The sequence below is a fragment of the Mus pahari genome, chromosome 5 (assembly GCF_900095145.1).
Source record: "Mus pahari chromosome 5, PAHARI_EIJ_v1.1, whole genome shotgun sequence".
In the NCBI taxonomy this organism is placed as follows: domain Eukaryota; kingdom Metazoa; phylum Chordata; class Mammalia; order Rodentia; family Muridae; genus Mus; species Mus pahari.
Window position 1 is genome coordinate 68748364 of NC_034594.1, and position 20161 is coordinate 68768524.

The window sequence follows — 20161 nt, forward strand, 5'->3', positions numbered from 1 at the left end:
CAGAGAAAAGCGGCAGCCCGGCCAGGAGCGACAGGTGTTGGCCGCGCCTTTGTCTAGCTGGCTTTGTCCCGCAGGCTGCAACAGGCACGCCTGTGTCGGCCAGACGCCCAAGCCCCGCGTCGTCGGCGGTCCATCTGCCGGCCCTGCCTCGCCGCGGGGAGATATGTGTGTGTGTTTGTGTGTGTGTGTGTGTGTGTGTGTGTGTGTGTGTGTGTGTGTGTTTGTGTGTGTGTGTGTGTGTGTGTGTGTGTGTGTGTGTGTGTGTGTGTGTGTGCGCGCGCGCGCGCGCGCGCGCCCTTGAAACCCCTGGCTCTGCTCCAGCGTTCTTGGATTTCGGCGGCTGCTTTAGAGCCAGGACAAGGGGCCAGCTCCTAACCAGCCTTTACATACTCCATCCTTAGGCCTGGACACCACTAAGCACTTTAGTGGCTGCCTGGGCACCATTGAGGTCTTGGTAACTGGTGCTTCAGTCAGCCTGGCTGGAAGACCTTTGAGGAAGGGAAAGTACAAGCAGAGACTGTTGGGCAGGAAAACTCCTTACCCTCCTAAAGATGGGTCTGGCAGACTCCTTGTGGTTCCAAAGAGGAACCTCCAAAGGCTTCTGGTAGGATGAACTGGACGAGAGGTTTGAAGTTTGAAGATCTCCAGAGTCTCCTTACTGGTGTGACCCACTCCTGCCCTCTCACATTGCCTCTGAATTGTTGCTTTGTGTGCTGGTCCCAGGCATCTCCCCCAGCTTATTACTAGGAATATTCTGAATATTCCCAACATGCTAAAAAGTTTGGTTCTTTGCCACCGCCCTCCAGGGGCTGCTAAGGGTCCTCCACTTTTACTGGTAAGGCTCCTAGGTGGGGGTGGGAATGAATGCAGTGGAGCCGGTCATAGGTCATAGCTGGTTTGTGACTTTACTCTTTAGCAATCAGCTTCCAGTAAATGAAATTACAAAATGATTACTTTTAAATTTCCACTACTTTGAGGTAGACAAAAACCTTTGATTGTGTGTGTGTGTGTGTTCCCTAGTTTAAAAACTGTGTTGTACTTCTCCCTGTATCCAAATGAGCAAGGCCAAAGGATAGCTCCTGTTGGTACTACACAAGGCTCTCATTGGAGAGTTAAAGTGGGGACCTGTGGGGGGGGGGGGAAGGATCCAAAAAAAGGCAAATTGTGCAAGCGAACAATGAAAACCAAGAACTCCAGGGAAAACAGAGGAGAAATGTAAGCTTAGTCCATTCCTAGGTTCTCAAATCAATCACAGACTGCAAAGCTTTGTCCAACACTGTGTGGGTTGGGGGGTGATGCAGCGTGCTGTCTAGAACTGAGAGGAAAGAAAGATCAAGCCCTGGGGTGGGGGTGGGGGGATGGCTCAGTATGAGTGGGCATTCTTGGAAGGAAAGGGTAGAGACAGGGCAAGGCATGAGTCAGGAAATGGTTTGTTTGTTTGTTTGTTTGTTTGTTTTAGGTAGGGTTGTTGCTTGAGGTCCCATCTGCAAAGCTTCAATTTATTTTAGTGACTCCATTGGCCAGGTGGCTTTGACTCCATTGGTCCCAGCAGCTTGACTACCCAACGCATCTTGAGCTCAGGAAACCCTTCTCCTATTCACCTCCCTCAGCTAAACTACTAGTTCCTGCCATTTGTCCCCTGGACCATACCCTACCTTCAAAGTTTGCCTGCATGCAGACTTCCTTAGTATTAGGGCCTTTTGATCCCCACCCTCCACCACCCCCCACCCCCCAGGCAGGAACAGAGGACCCCCAGAGACTAGGCAGGGCCATGTTGGCCACAGGGTGACTAGTTAGCAGCAGAAATAACAGGCTGTAAATCCCCAGAGGGACAAAGGCAGCTGTAGGCCTGCAGGCTTTGTGGGCAATCTGCCCAGGAGACTCGGAGAATTTCCTTTTGGTTTGAAGAGAAAGGAGAGGGGCAGTCCTTTAGCTGCAAAGCTCAATTCAGAGTCCTCCACAGGAACTCCGAGAAACAGTCCTACCCGCTGCCACAAGAACTGTGTGTCAGACTGCAGCAGTACTTGCAGTCAGAGGACAGGTTCAGAGCACCCAGAAGCAGAGCGTGACGCCCAGTGTCATGTTGCCCCTCTGTTCTGGTCCCTGGGACCCTGGTTTGGAAAGAGGAAAGGGAAGCAGGTCTCTTCAGAGTAGCTCTCACAAGGCTGTCAATCAGGAAGGGCCAGGATAGGAGGCCTGTGTCCCCAGTGATGCCTATATACCGATTCTAACGCTATATAGGTCCTTTCTAGCATGGTACTCATCTGATTTCTCTGCGATCAGCCCTGAGACCAACACACAGGCAAATGGCCAAAGGCAGGATTAATGGGAGAGTGCATGCTGGGGGGTCATGCTAAGCTGAGAGTCAGCCTAGTGAATCTGCTAAACAACCGTACGCGTGTAAAAAGACACCAAGAAGAAGGGATCTAGGGATGCCTGGCTAGATCTGCATTATGGGCAATTCCTACAGTGGGCTAGGGAGATAGAGCATGTGAGAGACACACAGACAGGAGGTCGGCCAGCAAAGACCACTGTGCAAGGGAAGTGATGAGCTGCTGGCCTCTGGAACTGGAGATTTCCTAATGTATCATTTTTGAAGTTCTTAAAAAAATTTTTTTTGACAGTGTCATTCTTTTCGGTTTATTGGTCTACGTTATACAGCACTAGGGTATAGGTCAATGGTGGAACAGATACTTAATTTGCATGAGGTCCTGGGTTAAATCCCCACCATCAAATCAAACAAAGCATACAGTTGAAAATAAAAATATACTTGCTTTATTTAACAATTTTCTAAAAGGCAAAAAAGTCATAAAAAGACACAAGCAGTCACACAAATATATTGCACTGGGTGAAGGTACGTTTGGTTTGCGCATGAACAAACCTCTTGTCCGGCAAGGCTCACGAATCACCACAAACTCTGAGAGCTTATTTACATTAAAAAGAAGGCTCAGTTTAAAACAGAGACTGTCTCAGGACACCCGTGTAAGCACACATTCTAAAGAAAACAGGGCTGGATGCTTGGCATCTTGTAAACAGATTCACAAAATTATCCTAGGAAGTCAACTTCTTAGCAGTTAACAATCAAGGACTATATATTAAATAATCATAAAATAACGCTGATGGTAAACATTCAAGAGAGAAGAGAGAAGGTTTTGGCAGTTTTGTGTTTAAGTAACAAGCGTAGGCTTAGACCATCATCTATCTACCCTTAGGATCCGACTGGTCAGAGAGGCAGCTGTCTGTAACATTGAATTTCCTTTAAAACATGGCTACTACCTGATCATTGGGAAAGGTGGTGTTGCTTTAATAAAAAAAAAAAAAAAATAGAGTTCTTGTGTTTATGAAAAATAGGGGTAATATTCAGGCAACAGATGGCTTTGCCATGAAAACCAACTACAGCAGGACACGTCCCTAGTGGCCACTTCAGTCTCAGGAAACCCTGCTTCCTCTGCTCCAGACGCTGTCTATTTGTAAGTCCAACAGTTCCTCACTGGTGATGTCTCTTTCCACCAGGGGTCACCAGCAAGCATGTGGGAACAATCTTTGGATGTCTGATGCAGCATAAAGTTTTGTAGAGCTGGGCAGAGAGGTCCCCTTCTCCCCGCCGGTTCCAGTGATCCGAGGACTGGTAGCACAGACAGATGTGACAGAGACCCGAAGCCACAGTAGCTAGGAATATATACATATAGAGAGGGAGGCTGAGCTCCCTGCAAACTGGAGAACTCAGGGCGGCAGTGTGGGTGCCCTCTCCCCCGTGTTTAGTGGCTGCTTTCTGCTGGGAGCTGATGTCCGAAAGAGTCAAAACAAAGGAAAAACATATGGCGGTGTCCCCTACAGCAACAAAGCCTGGCTTGCAGAGGCCACCATGCAGACCCAGCGACATGGCTGATGCCACAGCTCTCTCTGCACACTGGCCATGATGGTCTCAAAAGGATACAAGAACGGCACAGAAATGTGCAGTGTGCGGGTGCTAGTCTGATGGCGTCACTCGCAGAAGCCACTGGGCTCCACTAGTCCAGGGCAGGCATTTCAACTTTGTTGACGAACAGAAGCCATGTCAGACTGGAATGTTAACCACCACAGGCAGGACCTGAAGCCAAAGCTGCCACACCATGCTCCAAACTATGTAAGGGAACGCAACGAGAGGATGTCAGTAGAGATGGTCTCTCTGCTTGGGAGAGACAATCTGATACAATCACACTGTGAGAAAGTTCCAGAAAGCCGGGCCCTTGGCGGAGAGCCTTGTGCGGCTTCCCCTTCATGTGCCACATCCTGGTGTTATGTTTCAGAACAACCCATAAGGGCCAGAGGACATTGGTACACTGGAAAGAGGTCTCATGGAGGTCAAGAGACTCCTGAGGGTCCAGAGGCGGCCTCCATGACACACAGACCACCTCAGTCTCAAGTTCAATGACAAATCTCACCCCAACCCCCAAATTCCGTATTTCTATTTTAATACAAAAACGGATTTCCTCCTAAACCTCCCCTCAGTTTTGTTCCACTGTCAGAAAACTATGGTGTTTTTGTTTTTTGTTTTTCTAAAACAAACAAACAAAAAAAGCAGTGTAGGTATGGGTTCATGTGATTAGAAACCACAAGATCTTCCACCTCTTCCGAGCACCGTCTAATGTCAACCTCTGGCTGGGGGACAGGGTTACGTCTGGGCCTCTTTCCTGGGGCTTGTCAGCTGTTCGCCTTCCTCCTCTTTGGCTTCTGAGGTATCACAGAGTCCCGGAGAAGGACTGTCTTCCTCATATGGCAGACAAATGTTGCCTTTCTCCTCACTCTCGCAGTAAACACAGCCCTTCAGAGAGAACAGGTCACATAGGTAAGAAGCAAGCAGCTGAAATCTTCTCTGTCATTCCCACTCAGCAGGATAGGGAGGAATGTTAGCCATGCACCTGGAGGTTGCTAACCAAAGAGGCACTCCCTGCCTCAGGAAGCTGCCTCCTGGTCATGAGTCCCTTTTCAGGAACGTCCATCAAAAGTGTTCCATGGCGCATGCTCAGGTGAAGAGGATACATGAGTGTGAGGGACAAGGGTGGGTGGCCAGATGACCACAAAGTCTTCGAAAAGGCCACTTCTCCCACAATAGGTAGAGCCTCACTTCCCTCCCCTTAAAGAGTGCTTAGACTTGGGAAGTGTACGACTTCTAAGATTGGGCACTCGGGGGGCCGTGCTGGAGGTGGTGGAATCTGGCTTCTGTCTACGTGTTAAAGTTGAGTGCTGTGATCTGTGAACAGATGGAGTAGGAGAGGCATGCTGGATGGCCCTAACGTTAGCAGCTTGGAAGGTGGGCCTTCATCCTGCAAGCTGGGAAGGGAACGGATATGGGCTAATGTTTGGTCTCTAGCTGCAGTCTGTAGTGAGGGGAGCTCACAACAAGCTGAGTATTGGGAACTGGGAAGCCAGAGGGATTCCTGGTGGCCAGGAACTGGAGCTATGAGCACTGAGAGCCACGACCTGGACGTGAGAGTGGCCGTCCTTATGCCACTGGACTGCAGTGGGGCCCCCACTGCCTGCGAGACAGCAGATGGGAGCAGAGGCCTGGGGAGCACATATGGTTTTGGGATTTTACGGCCCAGGAGCCATGGCAGGAAGAGCAAGGTGGACAGAGAAATGTTTGTGTTGCTCAACAGAAATCAGAAGGGTGGGAAGGGAAGCCATGGATGTCAGCAAGCTGTTCAAGCTGGCCACTTAAACCTCTGGAAGGAATCACCCCTAAGAGTCCTTAGGACCTTTTCTCTCTCTCTCTCTTTTTTTTTTTTTTTTTTTTTTTTTTGTGGCAGAATCTTCTATGTAGCCAGATTAGACACAGACCTGCAGTCCTCCTGCCTCAGTCTCCCAAGTGCTGGGGTGGCAGGCGTGTGCTACCATGCTTAGCCCAGGAAGGTTCTGCAAACTTACCGTCACGTCAATGGCTGTGGGCAGGCCCCCAGTGTGGACCCACGGATGAACCTCTTGTAGCTCTCGCCTCTGGCCCTCTGTGAACCGGGGCTGGGACCTCTGCAGCAGTTTCAGCTTCTCCTGGTCCTCCTTCAACACCGTCTGGAGATCCCTTCATGAAGAGTTAGGTATAGGTGAGTGTCACAGGCTGAAGGGATAATTCACTCATTGATTTGTTTTTCAATAACAACAATGTAATAGTAGATTATCCTTGAGATAAAGTAACTGTACCTCTCAGTAAATATTCTTTAGGTCACAATTTCAGTTTTTCATGAAACTAGGTAGGGGAGCCGGGCATCTTCAGGTGCTGTCTGGAGACCTGGGCTGGCTCTCACTGTGAGGTCAGCCTAGGAGACTCAACCATCTAGACTCTGGGACCACGGTGTCTCCTTCCTGTGCCTGGAGCACAGCTGTCACCCACCAGACTATCCAGCCTTTCCTCCCACATCACTGACCGGGGATCTGCTGATCCAGGAACCTCAGGGCTCCCTTCCTTTCTCTTAGCCCCTGCCTGGGGCTGTTCTGCAAAGGCAGTGACCTCACTGGTGTCACAGGGAAGCCTGACCTGCACTCAGATGGGCTCTGAATAACTCTGGCAGGCCCAGGGTTACCACAGACATGGGCCGATCACCCACCTAGACCTTTGATTTTTTTTTTTTTTTAACTCAGACAGACACACATCCCATTTACCCCTAAGGTAGGTGATGTACCACAGCTCAAGGGGCAACACTGCACCAATGTATGGCAAAAGAGGAGCGTGCTGCTGGCAAGAGGTTGGTCTCCTGGGTTCTAACTGCCTCGGGCAGTAGGCAGGCTGCTGCAGGCCCCCTGGGGTTACGAAGGAGAAGCCTTGTCCCTCTCCATTGCCTCTGCCAGGTCTAGCCAATGTTCCATGGGATCCTGCCTGCATGGATGACCTTGGTGTTGGAAACGCCTACCCAGCCCTCCAGGCTTCCCAGGAAGTGTAACAGTTACCGGGAAGGCAGCTGGTATGTCATCATGATGCTGTCGTCTGTGTTGGCCATCAGCAGCCAGATGGGGTCCTGCAAGACGTACTTAATGAACTGTTCACTTTCCTCCGTGTCTGTGATCATTTTTGCTTTGTGATTATTCTCCGAAGAGTCAATGCTTCCAAAGTATTTGCTGGTGTGACTCGTGTCACTACTGCCTTCAAATACATGAAATGCCGATTGTTATAACCTTGACATTAGAGAGTGACTCTTGCACAATGTGCTTATGTGTAGCCATGGCGGCTCTGGAGAGTGGGGTTCCTCGGGTAGAAACAGCCTGATCTGGACCCCCTTCCCCTTTGCTCTCCAATCTTAATGATCTCAATGATCCGATCGCAGGATACCTGCTAGCACAGAAGAGGTGACTCTCGCCCGGGGCGAACCTGAGCCCAGGCAGTGCCTTTCTTGGAGCACTGACCTTTGTCCCAAGTTTTCACTGTCTGTTGACTCTGGAAACAAATCCACCTTTAGAAACCCAGAGAAGAGTCCTAAGAGGGAGTTGCTGGCCTGACTTGTGCCCAGCTGCTGCCCTTGGGCAGAGAGGCCTGGGAGCAGGTTAAAGAAAGCTCACTTTAGGGCAGAAAAGGCATCAGGATTTTGAGGGTGGCCTTGCCCCTGGAGGCTCTAGGACACAAGTGGGTGAGTCCTTCCAGTAGACAATTGATGGTTAGTTGAGTCTGCACATGTGCCCAATGCCCAGGGAACCCACAGACTGACCCAGCAAGGGCTGGCATGAATGTAACATCCTCAGTGACACAGAAATTGGACGCTACCAGCTGGGACCCCCGATTATGATGACTAGAGCCTGCTGTGTTGCTGATTCGGGCAGGATGAGCTGCGTCCAGGTGAAAGGACAAGGGACAGAATGTTCCGTGAGCATCTTCTAGACTGGCTACCATACACCTGTGCCCTCAGCACAAACATACCTGCCCCACTTTGGGATGTGTCGCAGCCCAGCGAGCTGGAGCCCAGAGAGTCTGAGGTGGCGGACGCCCCGCTTCTAGACAGGGCTGAGCCGGTGGCTGAGCAGAGGTCCTCGCCCAGGAGGAGGTTGATCAGGTCACTTGACGTGGAGATGGCATCGCTATTCTGGGTGTCTGAGGGCTCGTTGCACTTCAGGGAAAGGAGAGACACCACTGACCATAGGGCTTACAGTGACAGCCCAGCACACAAAATACAATAAGGGGAGGCGGGACCAAGGGCGCGCCGAGTGAGGGTGGCTTTTGTGCAAAGATCAGTTACAGAGCACACGCCTTTCCTTTACCTGTCAGGCAGACAGATTTTGTGGTTATGGGGAGAGAGTAGCTGGTACCCTATGAATACCACCCAATAAAATGTGACTTTGGGACGGTCACAGCAGATAGCTTGGACTCCAGTGGATAAAGAGCCATGATGCTCCTCTGCCTCCCGGGCAGCAAGCCACCCATGACTGAGGCTCTGAGCCCCAGTGGGGCTGCTTGGCTTAATGTCTTAGAGGGCAGAGAGGCTCTGGGAGAACCACTGCCCACTCTTCTGTCCCCATGTTCTGAACAGCAGCGCCGACAACTTGCGAAGGCAGCGCTCAGCCCTGGACGCTCACGCCACACAGTGCACGGGGTTGACTTGGGCTGCTGCTACTATATAGATAGTCCTTCTGGAAACCATTACTGGAGAAAAGCCCTTGGCACCATCCTTAAGGCTCTCAGGCACACTGGCTCCTGAGCCGAAAGCGGAGGTCCTCGCTCATCCCTGTGAGCTCCGGGACCTGGATTTCACTGGGCAGGATCCTGCACTGCAGGCTGGAGTCTGGCCCTTTTCCCCGGGCTGGGTTCCATTCGTCTTTGTAGACTAGCCACACAAGGGCATGCTTTTAATCCCTGCACTCAGAGCTGAAGCAGACAGATCTCTGTGAATTTTAGGGCCAACCTGGTCTACATAGCAAATTCCAGGACAACCAGGGATAGAGTTAGACTCTGTCTCAAATTTAAAAAAAGAAAAGAAAAGGAAAGAAAAAAAGAAAAACAATTTTAAGACTCATTAGAAATGTGAGGTCTATCTGCGCAGTGGTGGTGCATGCCTTTAATACCAGCATTTGGGAGTCAGACACAGGCAGATCTCTGTGAGTTCAAGGCCAGCCTGGTCTACAGACTGAGTTCCAAGACAGCCAAGTTCCACAGAGAAACCCTGTCTTGAAAAACTAAAAGGACAACAAAACAAAACAAAACAAAAACAAAGCCAGGAAAAAAAGGAAAAGAAATGTGAGGCTCCTAAGTGCTCTCAAAGGCACACATTATTCCTGCATGCTGTCCCATGGTAGGGCCTCATAGCCATTAAGTGCACACTCCAGAAAAGGCACTGAACACAGGCCTGGAGGCTGGCAGGAAGCCCTCTATCCAGCAGCCCCTCTGACACGTGGGTGTGTGCTGGCCACCATGTGTACGGCCTGATAGGAAAGAGGCACAGCAGAGAAACCTTACTGTTGGAGGTGCCTTTGGCTGCCGATCCCGAGATGTGCCAGATGTGCAGTCCAGACCAGAAGCTGCTGTCCCTGTGGTCCCCAGGGTCCCTGCGGCCCCAGTGCTGCCTTCAGGCGCCTCCTCTAGCTGAAGCAGGTTAAGCTGCAGGGGACTGCTGCCTCGGGACTGGAAGAGCGGTGGGGAGGCCCTGCCCAGGGCCACTGTGCCGGCCGGAGGGGTGACCGGGCAAGCGCACGGCTGTCTGAGCGACGAGGTCCGACTAGGGAACTCAGCCTGGGAGGCTGGAGTTATTTCAGAGGCAAGCGTGGGGTGGGCTGGAAAGTGAGGCTGGCTGGGGAGGAAGGCCTGAGGCAGGTTTGGGGTTGCTGGTGGGAACGAGTAGCTGGGCAGCATGAAGGCCATGACAGGAGCCAAGGGGGCAGCGAACGGCAGGGGCTGCACTGCGAATTCAGGCTGGGTGCCCATAGGCACAACAGGCATGGTGAAGCCGGTGTGGGCGGCTGCAGGTGGCGCCACCACTGTCCCCGGTGTGGATACTATTCCGGGTGCCTGGAACACAGGTAGGGGGTAAGCTGGCACTGCGGCAGGGAAGGGTGCGGAGGGGCAGCTGGACTGGGATGTGTCGGAGGGTGACCAGGCTGTGGCATTCAGGCCCAGGAGGGGAGGTCGGTGGGACACCGGTCCTCCAGACCCTGTGCTCTCAGAAGAGTCCCGAGTCTTGACGCGCTTGGACTTCAGTTTCCTGTTCTTTCCAGTTTTTTTCCAAGATGACTCTATTCCAGAAGTATTTCTTAGTCCTGGGGCAGCCGAAATGTGGAGAAACACATTTAAAATTGCAAAGTGGCTACGAGCTCTATTGTGTCAGCTTCCAGGGGATGTGGAATGCCAGGCACCTGGTGGCTCAATTCCACAGCCCTGGATACAAGGCTCAGTTTTCCTCAATCCAGGGCTAGTGGGAGGAACTGAAGGAAAGGGGTAGGCTTTTTAGAAAACCAAATTTTTTCAACTTGAAGGTGCATCTTTAATTACAAGGCCAGAGTCCTACATTTCTTCCGGAAGTTCCACGTCCTCTCTCCTGTATGTTCGATGTCCATGGAGAGATCAAGTTGACATGGACCAGGAAACTTCCTCCTCACTGCCTAGCTCTCGAAATGCTAAATGGTGCTTTGAGGGCTGTTGAGGGGGGGAAAGTCACCAACTGTCTAATCTAGCTGTGAACTCTGAACTCCAATAACAAGCAGTGTAACAAGACAGCCCAGAGCAAGAGTGGCACCAATGTTATGGGGCGGGGGGGAGGGGGAGGGAACACACCACTTTCTGATGACCCTTCCACAAGAGGAAAGGCATGCCTGATCCTGCAGATCTGACCAGGAATCCATGGTGGGGAGATGACAGGCCCCAGAAGTTAATCTATCACCGTTATTTTGCTAACTACACACAGTAGCGAGCCGCCCTCTAGATTCAGATCTCTGCACCCACAGATTAGTGCAGCTCGTCACAAGTTGTCCGCTGCGTGGCCATTAACACAGAAACTCACAGCCAAGTGTCAGTGGAATACTCAGCCACAAACGGGGCGTCTACATCAAGCCTCATCCCAAGGCTCAGGGTACAACATCAAAGAGGGGCTAGGCAGACTTAAAGAGCCAGAGGTTGGGCAAGACCGGACCCACATAAATCTTCTGGGTCTGCCAGGACCACTCTGACAGCAGCTGTGGCTGCCTGTACAAGATCGAGCCAGTGAACGTTTTATCACGGAGGCAGAAGGGGCTTATGGGACCCCACCCCTAACTGAGGAGCTATGGAGAGTTGATTGTTTTGGAGTGAGGCTGAGGCAGAGCATGTTTTCTTTAAAGGCACTGGCCACAGTAGGCCAACTACGCTCACATACAGGGTCCCAAACCTGGAAGTCCATGAGCAACACAAATTAGACTCAGTGAGAGGATGGTGTGTGTGTGTGTGTGTGTGTGTGTGTGTGTGTGTGTGTGTATAAACATATGTTTTATGGAATTCTCAGAAATTACTAATTAAAAATATTCTTTATCCAAAATAAAACAGAAAATACAAAACCCTGCCCTTTTCTGCTATTACCTGCTATTTAGAAAAAAATACATATTGGTGTGCAGACCCCAAATGGCAGAATGGCTGGCTTCGCTTAACCTACCACTACTGTTCCCTAAAGGGAGGCTACAGGTTCCACCTGCCACAAGAGAGCCGGGGGTGGCTGCCAGGACCTAGAGTACTCCTGAAAGTCCATGTTCAGGGCTCAGTTGCTGCCCCTGGGGGACAAGGTGGAACCTTTAGAAGGTGGGGCCCAGCTGTGAGGAAGCCAGGCTGCTGAGGCCCTGAGATACTGGACTCACTTCTTGGCCTCTGGGGTGAGCGGCTCTTCAGTCACCATCTCTTGCCATGGTGTGCTGCTCTACCCCGACAAAGCTGAGCAGCTGTGGCCAGAAGCCCCCGGAATTGTGAGCCCAAATAAAGGTGGTCTCCCTATAAGTTGGTCCTCTTAGGTATTTGTCACAATGCTGGGAAGCTGACCAATAGTCCCAATAGCCCAGGAAGACATTCCCTTGTGTATTCCCACTGCCTTCCTGTGGAGCAGCCCAGGAGCCTGTCTTCTTTCCATTTCAGCAAGAGGTATGCAGGAGGCATCTGTGAGCTTGTGTCAAGGCCTCATACCTTTCTTACAGGTTGAGACAAACAGCCCAGTCCAGGCACACTGCCCTGCTCTACATTCAGTATCTATTTGCTGGTTTTCCTCCTGGAAATGTTTCCCCTCAGAAGGAAGAAGAGCAGTTGAAGTGCTAAGTATAGACTGTTGTCAGGACTTGCGGGGGGGGGGGGTGATCCATGTAATGTACACATCGCTGGGTCTGGGGTGTGTGGGAAATGGAACTATGTACACTTGGGTCTGCTCGGGATGGATGGGCATCCATCCATTTCCACTGAGGTTCCTGCGTGTGACAGACTTTGTGGGGAGGGGGCTGGAAAGACAGTGGGAAGGAAACCTGGGAAAAGCAGCCCTGGCTGGGGACATTGCTTAGAAGCAGAACAGCATGCTTGCTGCAGACAGACAGACAGAACAGCATGCTTGCTGAAGACAGACAGAACAACATGCTCACTGAAGACGGTTCAATCCCTGCCTTCAAAAGTAAGAAAGACGTGGCGCAGGCCTTTAATCCCAGCACTTGGGAGGCAGAGGCAGGCGGATTTCTGAGTTCGAGGCCAGCCTGGTCTACCAAGTGAGTTCCAGGACAGCCAGGGCTATACAGAGAAACCCTGTCTCAAAAAACCAAAAAAGAAGAAGAAAAAAAAAAAGTAAGAAAGACAGAAGAAAAGAAGTCATGGCTTCCTCAGGTCCTTCCAGCGTTTGTGGGGCTTGTCCTGGTGGTGTCTCCTGGGCCTGCTAGCTGGGACCCTGGACCAGAGCTCCAGAGCCAGGAGAAGAGCTGCTCTCTCTGGCCAGTGCAGCCCCTTGCCTCTGGGATACAAGTGGAGGTTTGGTTTAGGAGCCAGGAGAGTGTGTGGACTGAGCCAGATCCCACTGCGAGTGTGTGGACAGATGGCCAGACTCAAGAACCAGGCCCCTGTAACAGAAAGCCCTCAATCCACCCAGGGAGTATGGGCCTAAAGAGAAGTTTCATGCTAATGGGTTTGGCTGAGGTTTGGATGCACAGGGCAGCCCCAGGTCAGGAGGGTGAGTTCACAGGAAGGGGAAAGCCATCCCTCCATTCCCAACACTGCTTGCTAAAGGTTTCATGGCACAATGCTCATTCTTTGCAGGTTGAACTTACTCCAGGGTCTTAACTGGCGGTGGGGGTAGCCTCAAAAATCTGCTGAAGCTAGCCTAGCACTCTGCAACTATTTATGGTACTGTTCCCTTGGGAACATGAGGCTGTGTCCTCGAAAGAGTTCCCATACTGCATGGCCAGCAACATGACAGTGGCTACTCCACACAAACACCTCTGACCCGGGCACTGCTCAGTACATTAGCACCGGATACAGGTCTCCCAAGCACAGTGTTGAGGCAGGCCCGACTGCCCCCACCTGCCGTCCTAGCACTAGGGAGGCTGAGGCAGGAGGATTATTGTGAGTGCCAGGCTAGCATCACCCTGTCTTAAAAAGAGAACAAAGTGTTTAAAAAAATGCATGCTCAATTCATATCAGCGCTTACCTCGATCACTCGCCTGGGCTCGGGACCGCTCCTGGAGATAGTTCTGGCAGTGAGCCTGCAGGGCACTGAGCCTGCTCACTTCCCTGAACCTCTGCAGGAAGCCCTGCTCCTCTCTCTGCGTATGTGCAGCCAGAACTTCCTTGGTGAGGCCCAGCTTCTGAAGAGGCCCCTTTTCTTGGCTGAGGCCGCCGGCTGCACCATCCAGGGACTCGGGCCCACTGGCCACATCTTCTACTGTCTCTGCAGCAAGAAGCAGGCTCTGATCAGCGTGTGCTCGTCAGTGCAGCCTACTGTACAGACAACTCACACCCTGTTGACTCATGATGCCCACAACTGGGGGCAACATTCCCCATGCCTGCTTCAGATTTCCAAAGGAGTCCCAGGCAGCAAGCAGCAGGCAGAGACCTGAAGATCCACTTCTACTCGAGGCCTGAAGACATTCCAAAGCTGCTTTCAGCTTTGATATATAAGGGACAGGGCCAAAGTGCTACTACATCTTCCGGATCTCAGGGCCATGCATGGTGGCCACTGTGATATGTGGTCTACGGAGCAGAAAGGTCAGGGCATGCTGGTCAAGCCCTTGGGGGTCGACTCTTACATTGCTTCTCATCATTTCTTTCTTTCTGGTAACAAACAAGCTTATAATTCTCTGTGCTTGCGTGTGTGCTTGCGTGCGTGTGTGCATATGCACGTGAGCATGCATGCACTCAAGTACGTGTATGCATATGTGCACATGCAGGTGAAGGGGACAGAGGTCCACACTGGGTGTCCTCCTCCCTTGTTCTCCACCTTATTTTTTGAGATATGGTCTCTCATGGAACCCGGAACTTACCAACTCAGTTAAACTGACTGGCAGTGAGCCCCAGAAACCCCCATCTCTGCCTACCTAGTGCTAGAATTTCATAGGAGTCCACTGTTCCTGGGTTTTATGTGGGTCCCAGGGATGGAACACTGGTCCTCATGCTTGCTCAGCAGGCACATCAGCAACTGACTCATCTCCCCAGCATCAAGGCCTCATGAAGAACACTCAGTCACAGTCACTCTTCTTACTATGTGCTCTGGTTCTTTCCCCTATGTAGAAATGGGGCCTGCACCTTATGGAACAGACACTCAGGAAGACAACTGCCACCAGGTGGCGCCAGAGCACAGCAGAGACTAGTACTTGGGCCCTACCTAACTGGCCATATCCCACCTCTGAATTCTCAGTACCCAAATAGCCTTTACTGGGACTTTTCTGATAAGTTTGAATACGCATAAAAGTTCAAAGTGGAAGTTGGCAGTATCACTTTTCAGTCAGATTTGTGTGTGTGTGTTTGTGAGTCTGTGCATGCGAGCCGGAGGAAGATGCCAGCTGTTCCGTTCTGTTACTTCCCATTCTACTTCTTTGAGAGACAAGGCTGCTCAATGAACCTGGGGCTACTTTTTATGTGGGTGCTGGGGATGTGAACCTGGGTTCTCATCCTTAAACAGAAAGTGCTCTTACCCACCAGACCATCTCCCCAGCCTCCAGAGTTTCCTCATGAAACTCAGGCTGCTGTTGAAGCTCCCCAGGGATCTCTGGCGTACATACCTAGCTCGGGCTGTGGCTTTTTGTCGCCCACGTGCACGATGGTGCTACTGTAGCTGCACTGGCTGGTGAGGGACACCACACTCTCAGCCTTGCCTGGCAGTGTCAGGGAGCTCAGATGAGCACTGACTTCTGTGTGGCTGGTCACCTTGGAAGGCCGCGCCGCCTCTTGATGAGAGAAAGGCAGAAGCAAACACATATATGCAGGATGAAATATCACTGTCCAGTTAAGGAGCCAGAGACACAAGGGACCCATGGGGCCATGCTGGCCCCACCCCTGCCCCAGGGACGCTTGATCCTGTCCTTAGGAAAATGGTGAAGAGAAAATGACCGGAGCAACTTGAACTTCACTCTCAGAGTCCAGGACTTCTGTGTGTGTGTGGGGGGGGGGGTGTGTAGGGGGAAACAAAAAACATTTCGACCGGTGGTTCTCAACCTGTGGGTTGCAACCCCTCTGGGGGTGTTGTCGAATGAGCCTTTCACAGGGGTCTCCTCAGATCATAAGAAAACACAGATATTTACATTATGATCCACAACAGTAGCAAAATTACAGTTATGAAGTAGCAACAAAAATAACTTTATGGTTGGGGGGGTCACCACAATCTGAGGAGCTGTATTAAGGGCCATAGCATTGGGAAGGTTGAGAACCACTGCTCTAGATGGCTGTGAGTCATACCAGGGCCCTCTGGCAGGGGTGATCTGGGCTGTTCACCCTGCTCCATGCACAGCCATTCACTCTCTTGTGCTTCGTTTAATAAATGCGACACTCTACTTCTACTTTAAAATTTTACTATTATTATTATTATTATTATTATTATTATTATTATTATTGTGTGTATGGACTCGTGTGCCAGAAGAGAGCTCTGTGGGTCCAGGTCGGATCTGGGGATCAAACTCAGGCTGTCGAACTGGCACAGCAGCCACCTTCACACGCTGAGCCATCTTGCCAGCCTTGTTTCTTTTTCCTTTTGTAATTTTTTGAGAGAAAGTCTCAATATGTAGCCCAGGCTGGCCTCCGCCAGCCAAGTGCTGAGACGCTGGGCTGAGCTTTCAAATGGCCACAGAGCATGCTAGTGTTCACAGGCAAGGGCTCCTCTAGATAGACTAGGAGGCGTTTGCTCCAGGACCACTGAGGTTAGCATAGTCACAGGAGGGAGTGGAGCTCACGGCTGTCCCCTGGTCACCAGGCAGGCTTCCCAGGTCCCTGTTCTCAAAGCTGAGGTGGCTAGATATCACCTTGACCTGCAAGAAGGGTATTTATCAACTTTCTAGCTACTTTGGCCATTTAAAAGCATTGCTGGTGTATCTACAAAGTTATGAAAAATTAATTTAGGGGGAAGAAGGGACACCCGAGGGTTTACCAGATGGCTTCTGACCCCACCCTGGGAGATTGAAGGGGTCACAGGTTAGACAGCTCTGAATGGGAAGAATACCTCCAGAGTGCAGCCCCGGGCTGACTGTGGCCTTCCGGGATGGGATATTGGCTGGGAACTCGCACTTCCTTTTCAGGGTGGCTGCCTCACTGCAGCTCTCCAGGTACCTGCATGAGGGTTGGAAGGCGTCATGAGGGTGGGAGGGTGTGTGTGGGGGAGGGTGTGAGGGACGAGGACACCAATGGCAGGACAGATCAGAAGTGTCCTGTGTACCTGATGACACTGTCCAGGCAGCTGATCTGCTGGTAGGAGCAAGGAGGCTGGTTCTTATAGGTTAGTTCCTCTGGGAAGTTGGCCTTGGGTAGGCTGGCCCCTGAGCTGTCCCTTTCTATGGTGGTGACAGCTTTCACCTGAGCTGGGGGGCTGCTTTGCATTTCTGAAAGAAAAAACACACACACACACACACACAATTTTTTCATTTACTACCTTTTATCTGTCAAAAGATACTTTTGCATATTTATCAAGCATTTTATTCCACTCAAAGACAGAAGTAAGGATTCATAATGTACAGATATGAGACCCCAGTGACAGTCTGCATCCAGAATCCCTGCTGGTGGGACAGTTGTGGAGCTTTGGAGTGGGAGCTTAGAGTAACTTACTACCCAGGCAAGGCAAGGCCTGCTTCTGTCTGGGCTTAACTGCACGTTAGTACCATTCTCAGGACTCAGAGCTCAGGGTGGAAAAGGATGGGCCTTATAATATTGAACATGTGGCCAGTTAGACCCCAGATCCTCCTGGGCAGGGCAGGCTAGACTGAATACAGGGCCTTGTATGTGGGGCTCAGGTACTCTACCATGAACTACCTAACTAATCATTAGATGTTTGCTTGTTTGTTTGTTTGTTTAGAAACAAAGCCGCACTATGTAGCCCTGGCTGGCTTGGAACTTGTTATGTAGACCAGGCTGGCCTTGAACTCACAAAGATCTGCTGACTTCTGCCGCCCAAGTGCTGGGACCATCATACCTGGCTTTTTTTTTTTTTTTTTTTTCTTTCTTCTTTTCTTGACTGACTGACTGATTGATTGATTGATTGATTGAGATATGGTCTCACTAAGTTACCCAGGAGGCAGGCTGACTTTAAACTGTGGAACCCGGGCTTGCCTTAAATTTCTGCCTTAGTATCTAAGGCAGAAATATATCAAGACTCAGAGCACCATACAGCAATGGGTGCCCAGGCCTAGGCTGTGGATGCTGCTTGTGCTCCCCATGAGAGCCACATGCTCGCTCTCCTGAGGGATCTTGAGCAACAAGTGATACTTTATTCACTGGTGTATGCCCAACAGCCAGCACCTTACTGTCTACTGTGGGTGTTTTTGAGAACTGCAGGTACCTGAACACTCTGCCAAGGCAAATGTGTGTGTGTGTGTGTGTGTGTGTGTGTGCGCGTGTGCGTGTGCGTGTGTGTGTGTGTGTACCTGCAGGTGCTAGTTTGTACATGCATGAAGTGTGAGCACATGGTTAGTCCACTACTCTGGGGAGTGAGAGAAGCCACACCCTCCCCAACCCCCATGACCACAGCTCCCACTGCACTCAGTAGGCAGGTCCTAGGGAAACACGGATTGCATGCTCTAGTGGGCCACAAGGTAACCAGGGCCTTCTGCCTTCTGGACAGTAGGATCTGTACTTGTTGGCTGGACACAGAGGGGCAGCCCTTGTTGCTTTGCAGAGCAAGGATGAGGTTAAGCACACTCAGGGACTGGGGGGAGGGGACCTTCCCAGTCCTTACACAGAGCAATAAGCCAGAAAAGACAGCACCCCGCCCTGCTGTCCTGAGACAAAAGCAGAGGAAAGTGGGGTGTCTTTTGTTTTCTTTTTGTTGTTTTGTTTTGAAGCATGGTTTCTCTGTGCAGCCCTGGCTGTCCTGGAATTCATTCTGTAGAACAGGCTGGCCTCGAACTCAGAGATCTGCCTGCCTTTGCCTTCCAAGTGCTGGGATCAAAGGTGTAAGGTGTAGCCACCACCACCAGGCTTGTTGTTGCTCTCTCTCTCTCTCTCTCTCTCTCTCTCTCTCATTTTATGTGCATTGGTATTTTGCCTCTGTATATGTCTGTGTGAGGGTTTCAGATTCCTTGAAACTGGTATGACAGACAGTTATGAGCTGCTATGTGGGTTCAGAACCCAGAACTGAACCTAGGTCCTCTGGAAGAGCAGTCAGTGCTCCCAACCACTGAGCCATCTCTCCAGCCCTGGCTTGTTTTCTTTTTAAAAAGCAGAATAAATGTAGATTTCATAAGGAAAAGTGAGAGCTTCCTAGAGCCAGGGCTCCAGGAGGAGCCAGAGGACATCTTTTTTACCTGCAACAGACACTTCCTTCTGTCCTCCAGACTCATGAGAGACGTGACTTTTGGTTTGAATCTTGCCACTGGTTTTAAAAATTCCCTTGAAGAAAAACAATAAGGAACACGTTATTCATTCTAAGAGACCTTCTTCTGTCGGCCCCCCACAGTGAGGGCAGAGAAGCCAACAAGGGGTGGAGTGACAATGAGAATGACTTGGGGGCGGAGTCCAGGGCCTTGCACACACAGGGCGAGTGCTCACCACGGAGTGTACTCACTACTTCTAACCCAGACTGGGAAATCCTGACGGAGCCAGAAGGAGCTGGCGACAACTCCCATGATCCCCGAGGGAGACACAGTAAAGGCACTGCTGAGGTGGCCACACCACCCTCCAACTAAGGTTTTGTTTCCACTGCTTTGCCCGCCTAAGCCATTTTCCTTTATATATTTAACTACAGACTGGCTGCTGCGCCTGGAAATATGAAGCAAATCCCAGGGGAACTGAGCCGGAGGAGGAGGAGGAGGAGGAGGAGGAGGAGGAGGAGGAGGAGGAGGAGGAGGAGGAGGAGGAGGAGGAGGAGGAGGAGGAGGAGGCCACTGAGCACTGGTTTAGCCACTGCCTGGGTGTTTCTGATCATGCTCTCTAACTCGGGACTTGCGCTTCTCAGGGAGAGGAACAGAGAGGGACGTACGGATCTCCTCCGGCGAGACTCCTCCTGACCGTTGCTGTCGCTGGATGATGTCTGGCTCATGAGGTGTTCGTGGGATCCGTTACTGCCCAGGCTCCCATAGCCACTGGAGCCGCTGTGGGGGACAGGCTGGGGGGAAGGCACATAGAAAGGTGTAGAGGAAGTCACCATGAGTCTAGCTCAAACAGTGGTCTCAGCCTGCCCAAGGTTCCACAGAGAAGACGAGTGCAGGGCAGTGTGAACTCTGAGTCGTCTGGCCTTCATTCACAGTGTCCTATCCTCTGGCATGCAGCCACCAAGGAGATGCCATTAAAGCGAATATGTTTAGGTGGTACAGGCAGGCGCATGCCTTGAATCCCAGCACTTGAGAGGCAGAGAGGCAGGTGGATCTCTGTGAGTTCAAGGCCAGCCGGGTATACAGAGAGAACTCCAGGCCAGCCAAGAGTACACAGAGAGACCCTGTCTCAACACTACCCCTCGCCCCCAAAAGAAAAAAAGTGAAAAGACAAAAAGCAACCTTTGTGGTGATTTGCCTATTCTTGGCCTGTGGGAATGGCACTATTAGGAGGTGTGGCCTTGTTGGAATAGGTGTGGCCCTGTTGGAGGAAATG

General features: G+C 51.3%; 1 protein-coding gene across 3 annotated transcripts in view; it reads right to left on the reverse strand.

Moving 5' to 3' along the window:
- Positions 1 to 2752: 2752 nt before the first annotated feature.
- The window catches only part of Per2 (period circadian regulator 2), a 42808-nt gene continuing 25399 nt past the window's right edge, over positions 2753 to 20161 (reverse strand). For 2 of the 3 annotated variants that reach the window (XM_029538982.1, XM_029538981.1), the window contains exons 13-23: positions 19554 to 19679; positions 18880 to 18964; positions 16800 to 16962; positions 16587 to 16693; positions 15157 to 15321; positions 13587 to 13826; positions 9413 to 10209; positions 7883 to 8069; positions 6922 to 7114; positions 5908 to 6058; positions 2838 to 4804 (exon numbers count right to left, since the gene is read on the reverse strand). In XM_029538982.1, the coding sequence (XP_029394842.1) occupies positions 4655 to 4804; positions 5908 to 6058; positions 6922 to 7114; positions 7883 to 8069; positions 9413 to 10209; positions 13587 to 13826; positions 15157 to 15321; positions 16587 to 16693; positions 16800 to 16962; positions 18880 to 18964; positions 19554 to 19679 (2364 nt within the window). In that variant the 3' untranslated portion in view covers positions 2838 to 4654. Of the gene's footprint in view, positions 4805 to 5907; positions 6059 to 6921; positions 7115 to 7882; positions 8070 to 9412; positions 10210 to 13586; positions 13827 to 15156; positions 15322 to 16586; positions 16694 to 16799; positions 16963 to 18879; positions 18965 to 19553; positions 19680 to 20161 lie in introns of all 3 variants that reach the window. The other variant, XM_021197958.1, reaches the window with a different exon arrangement.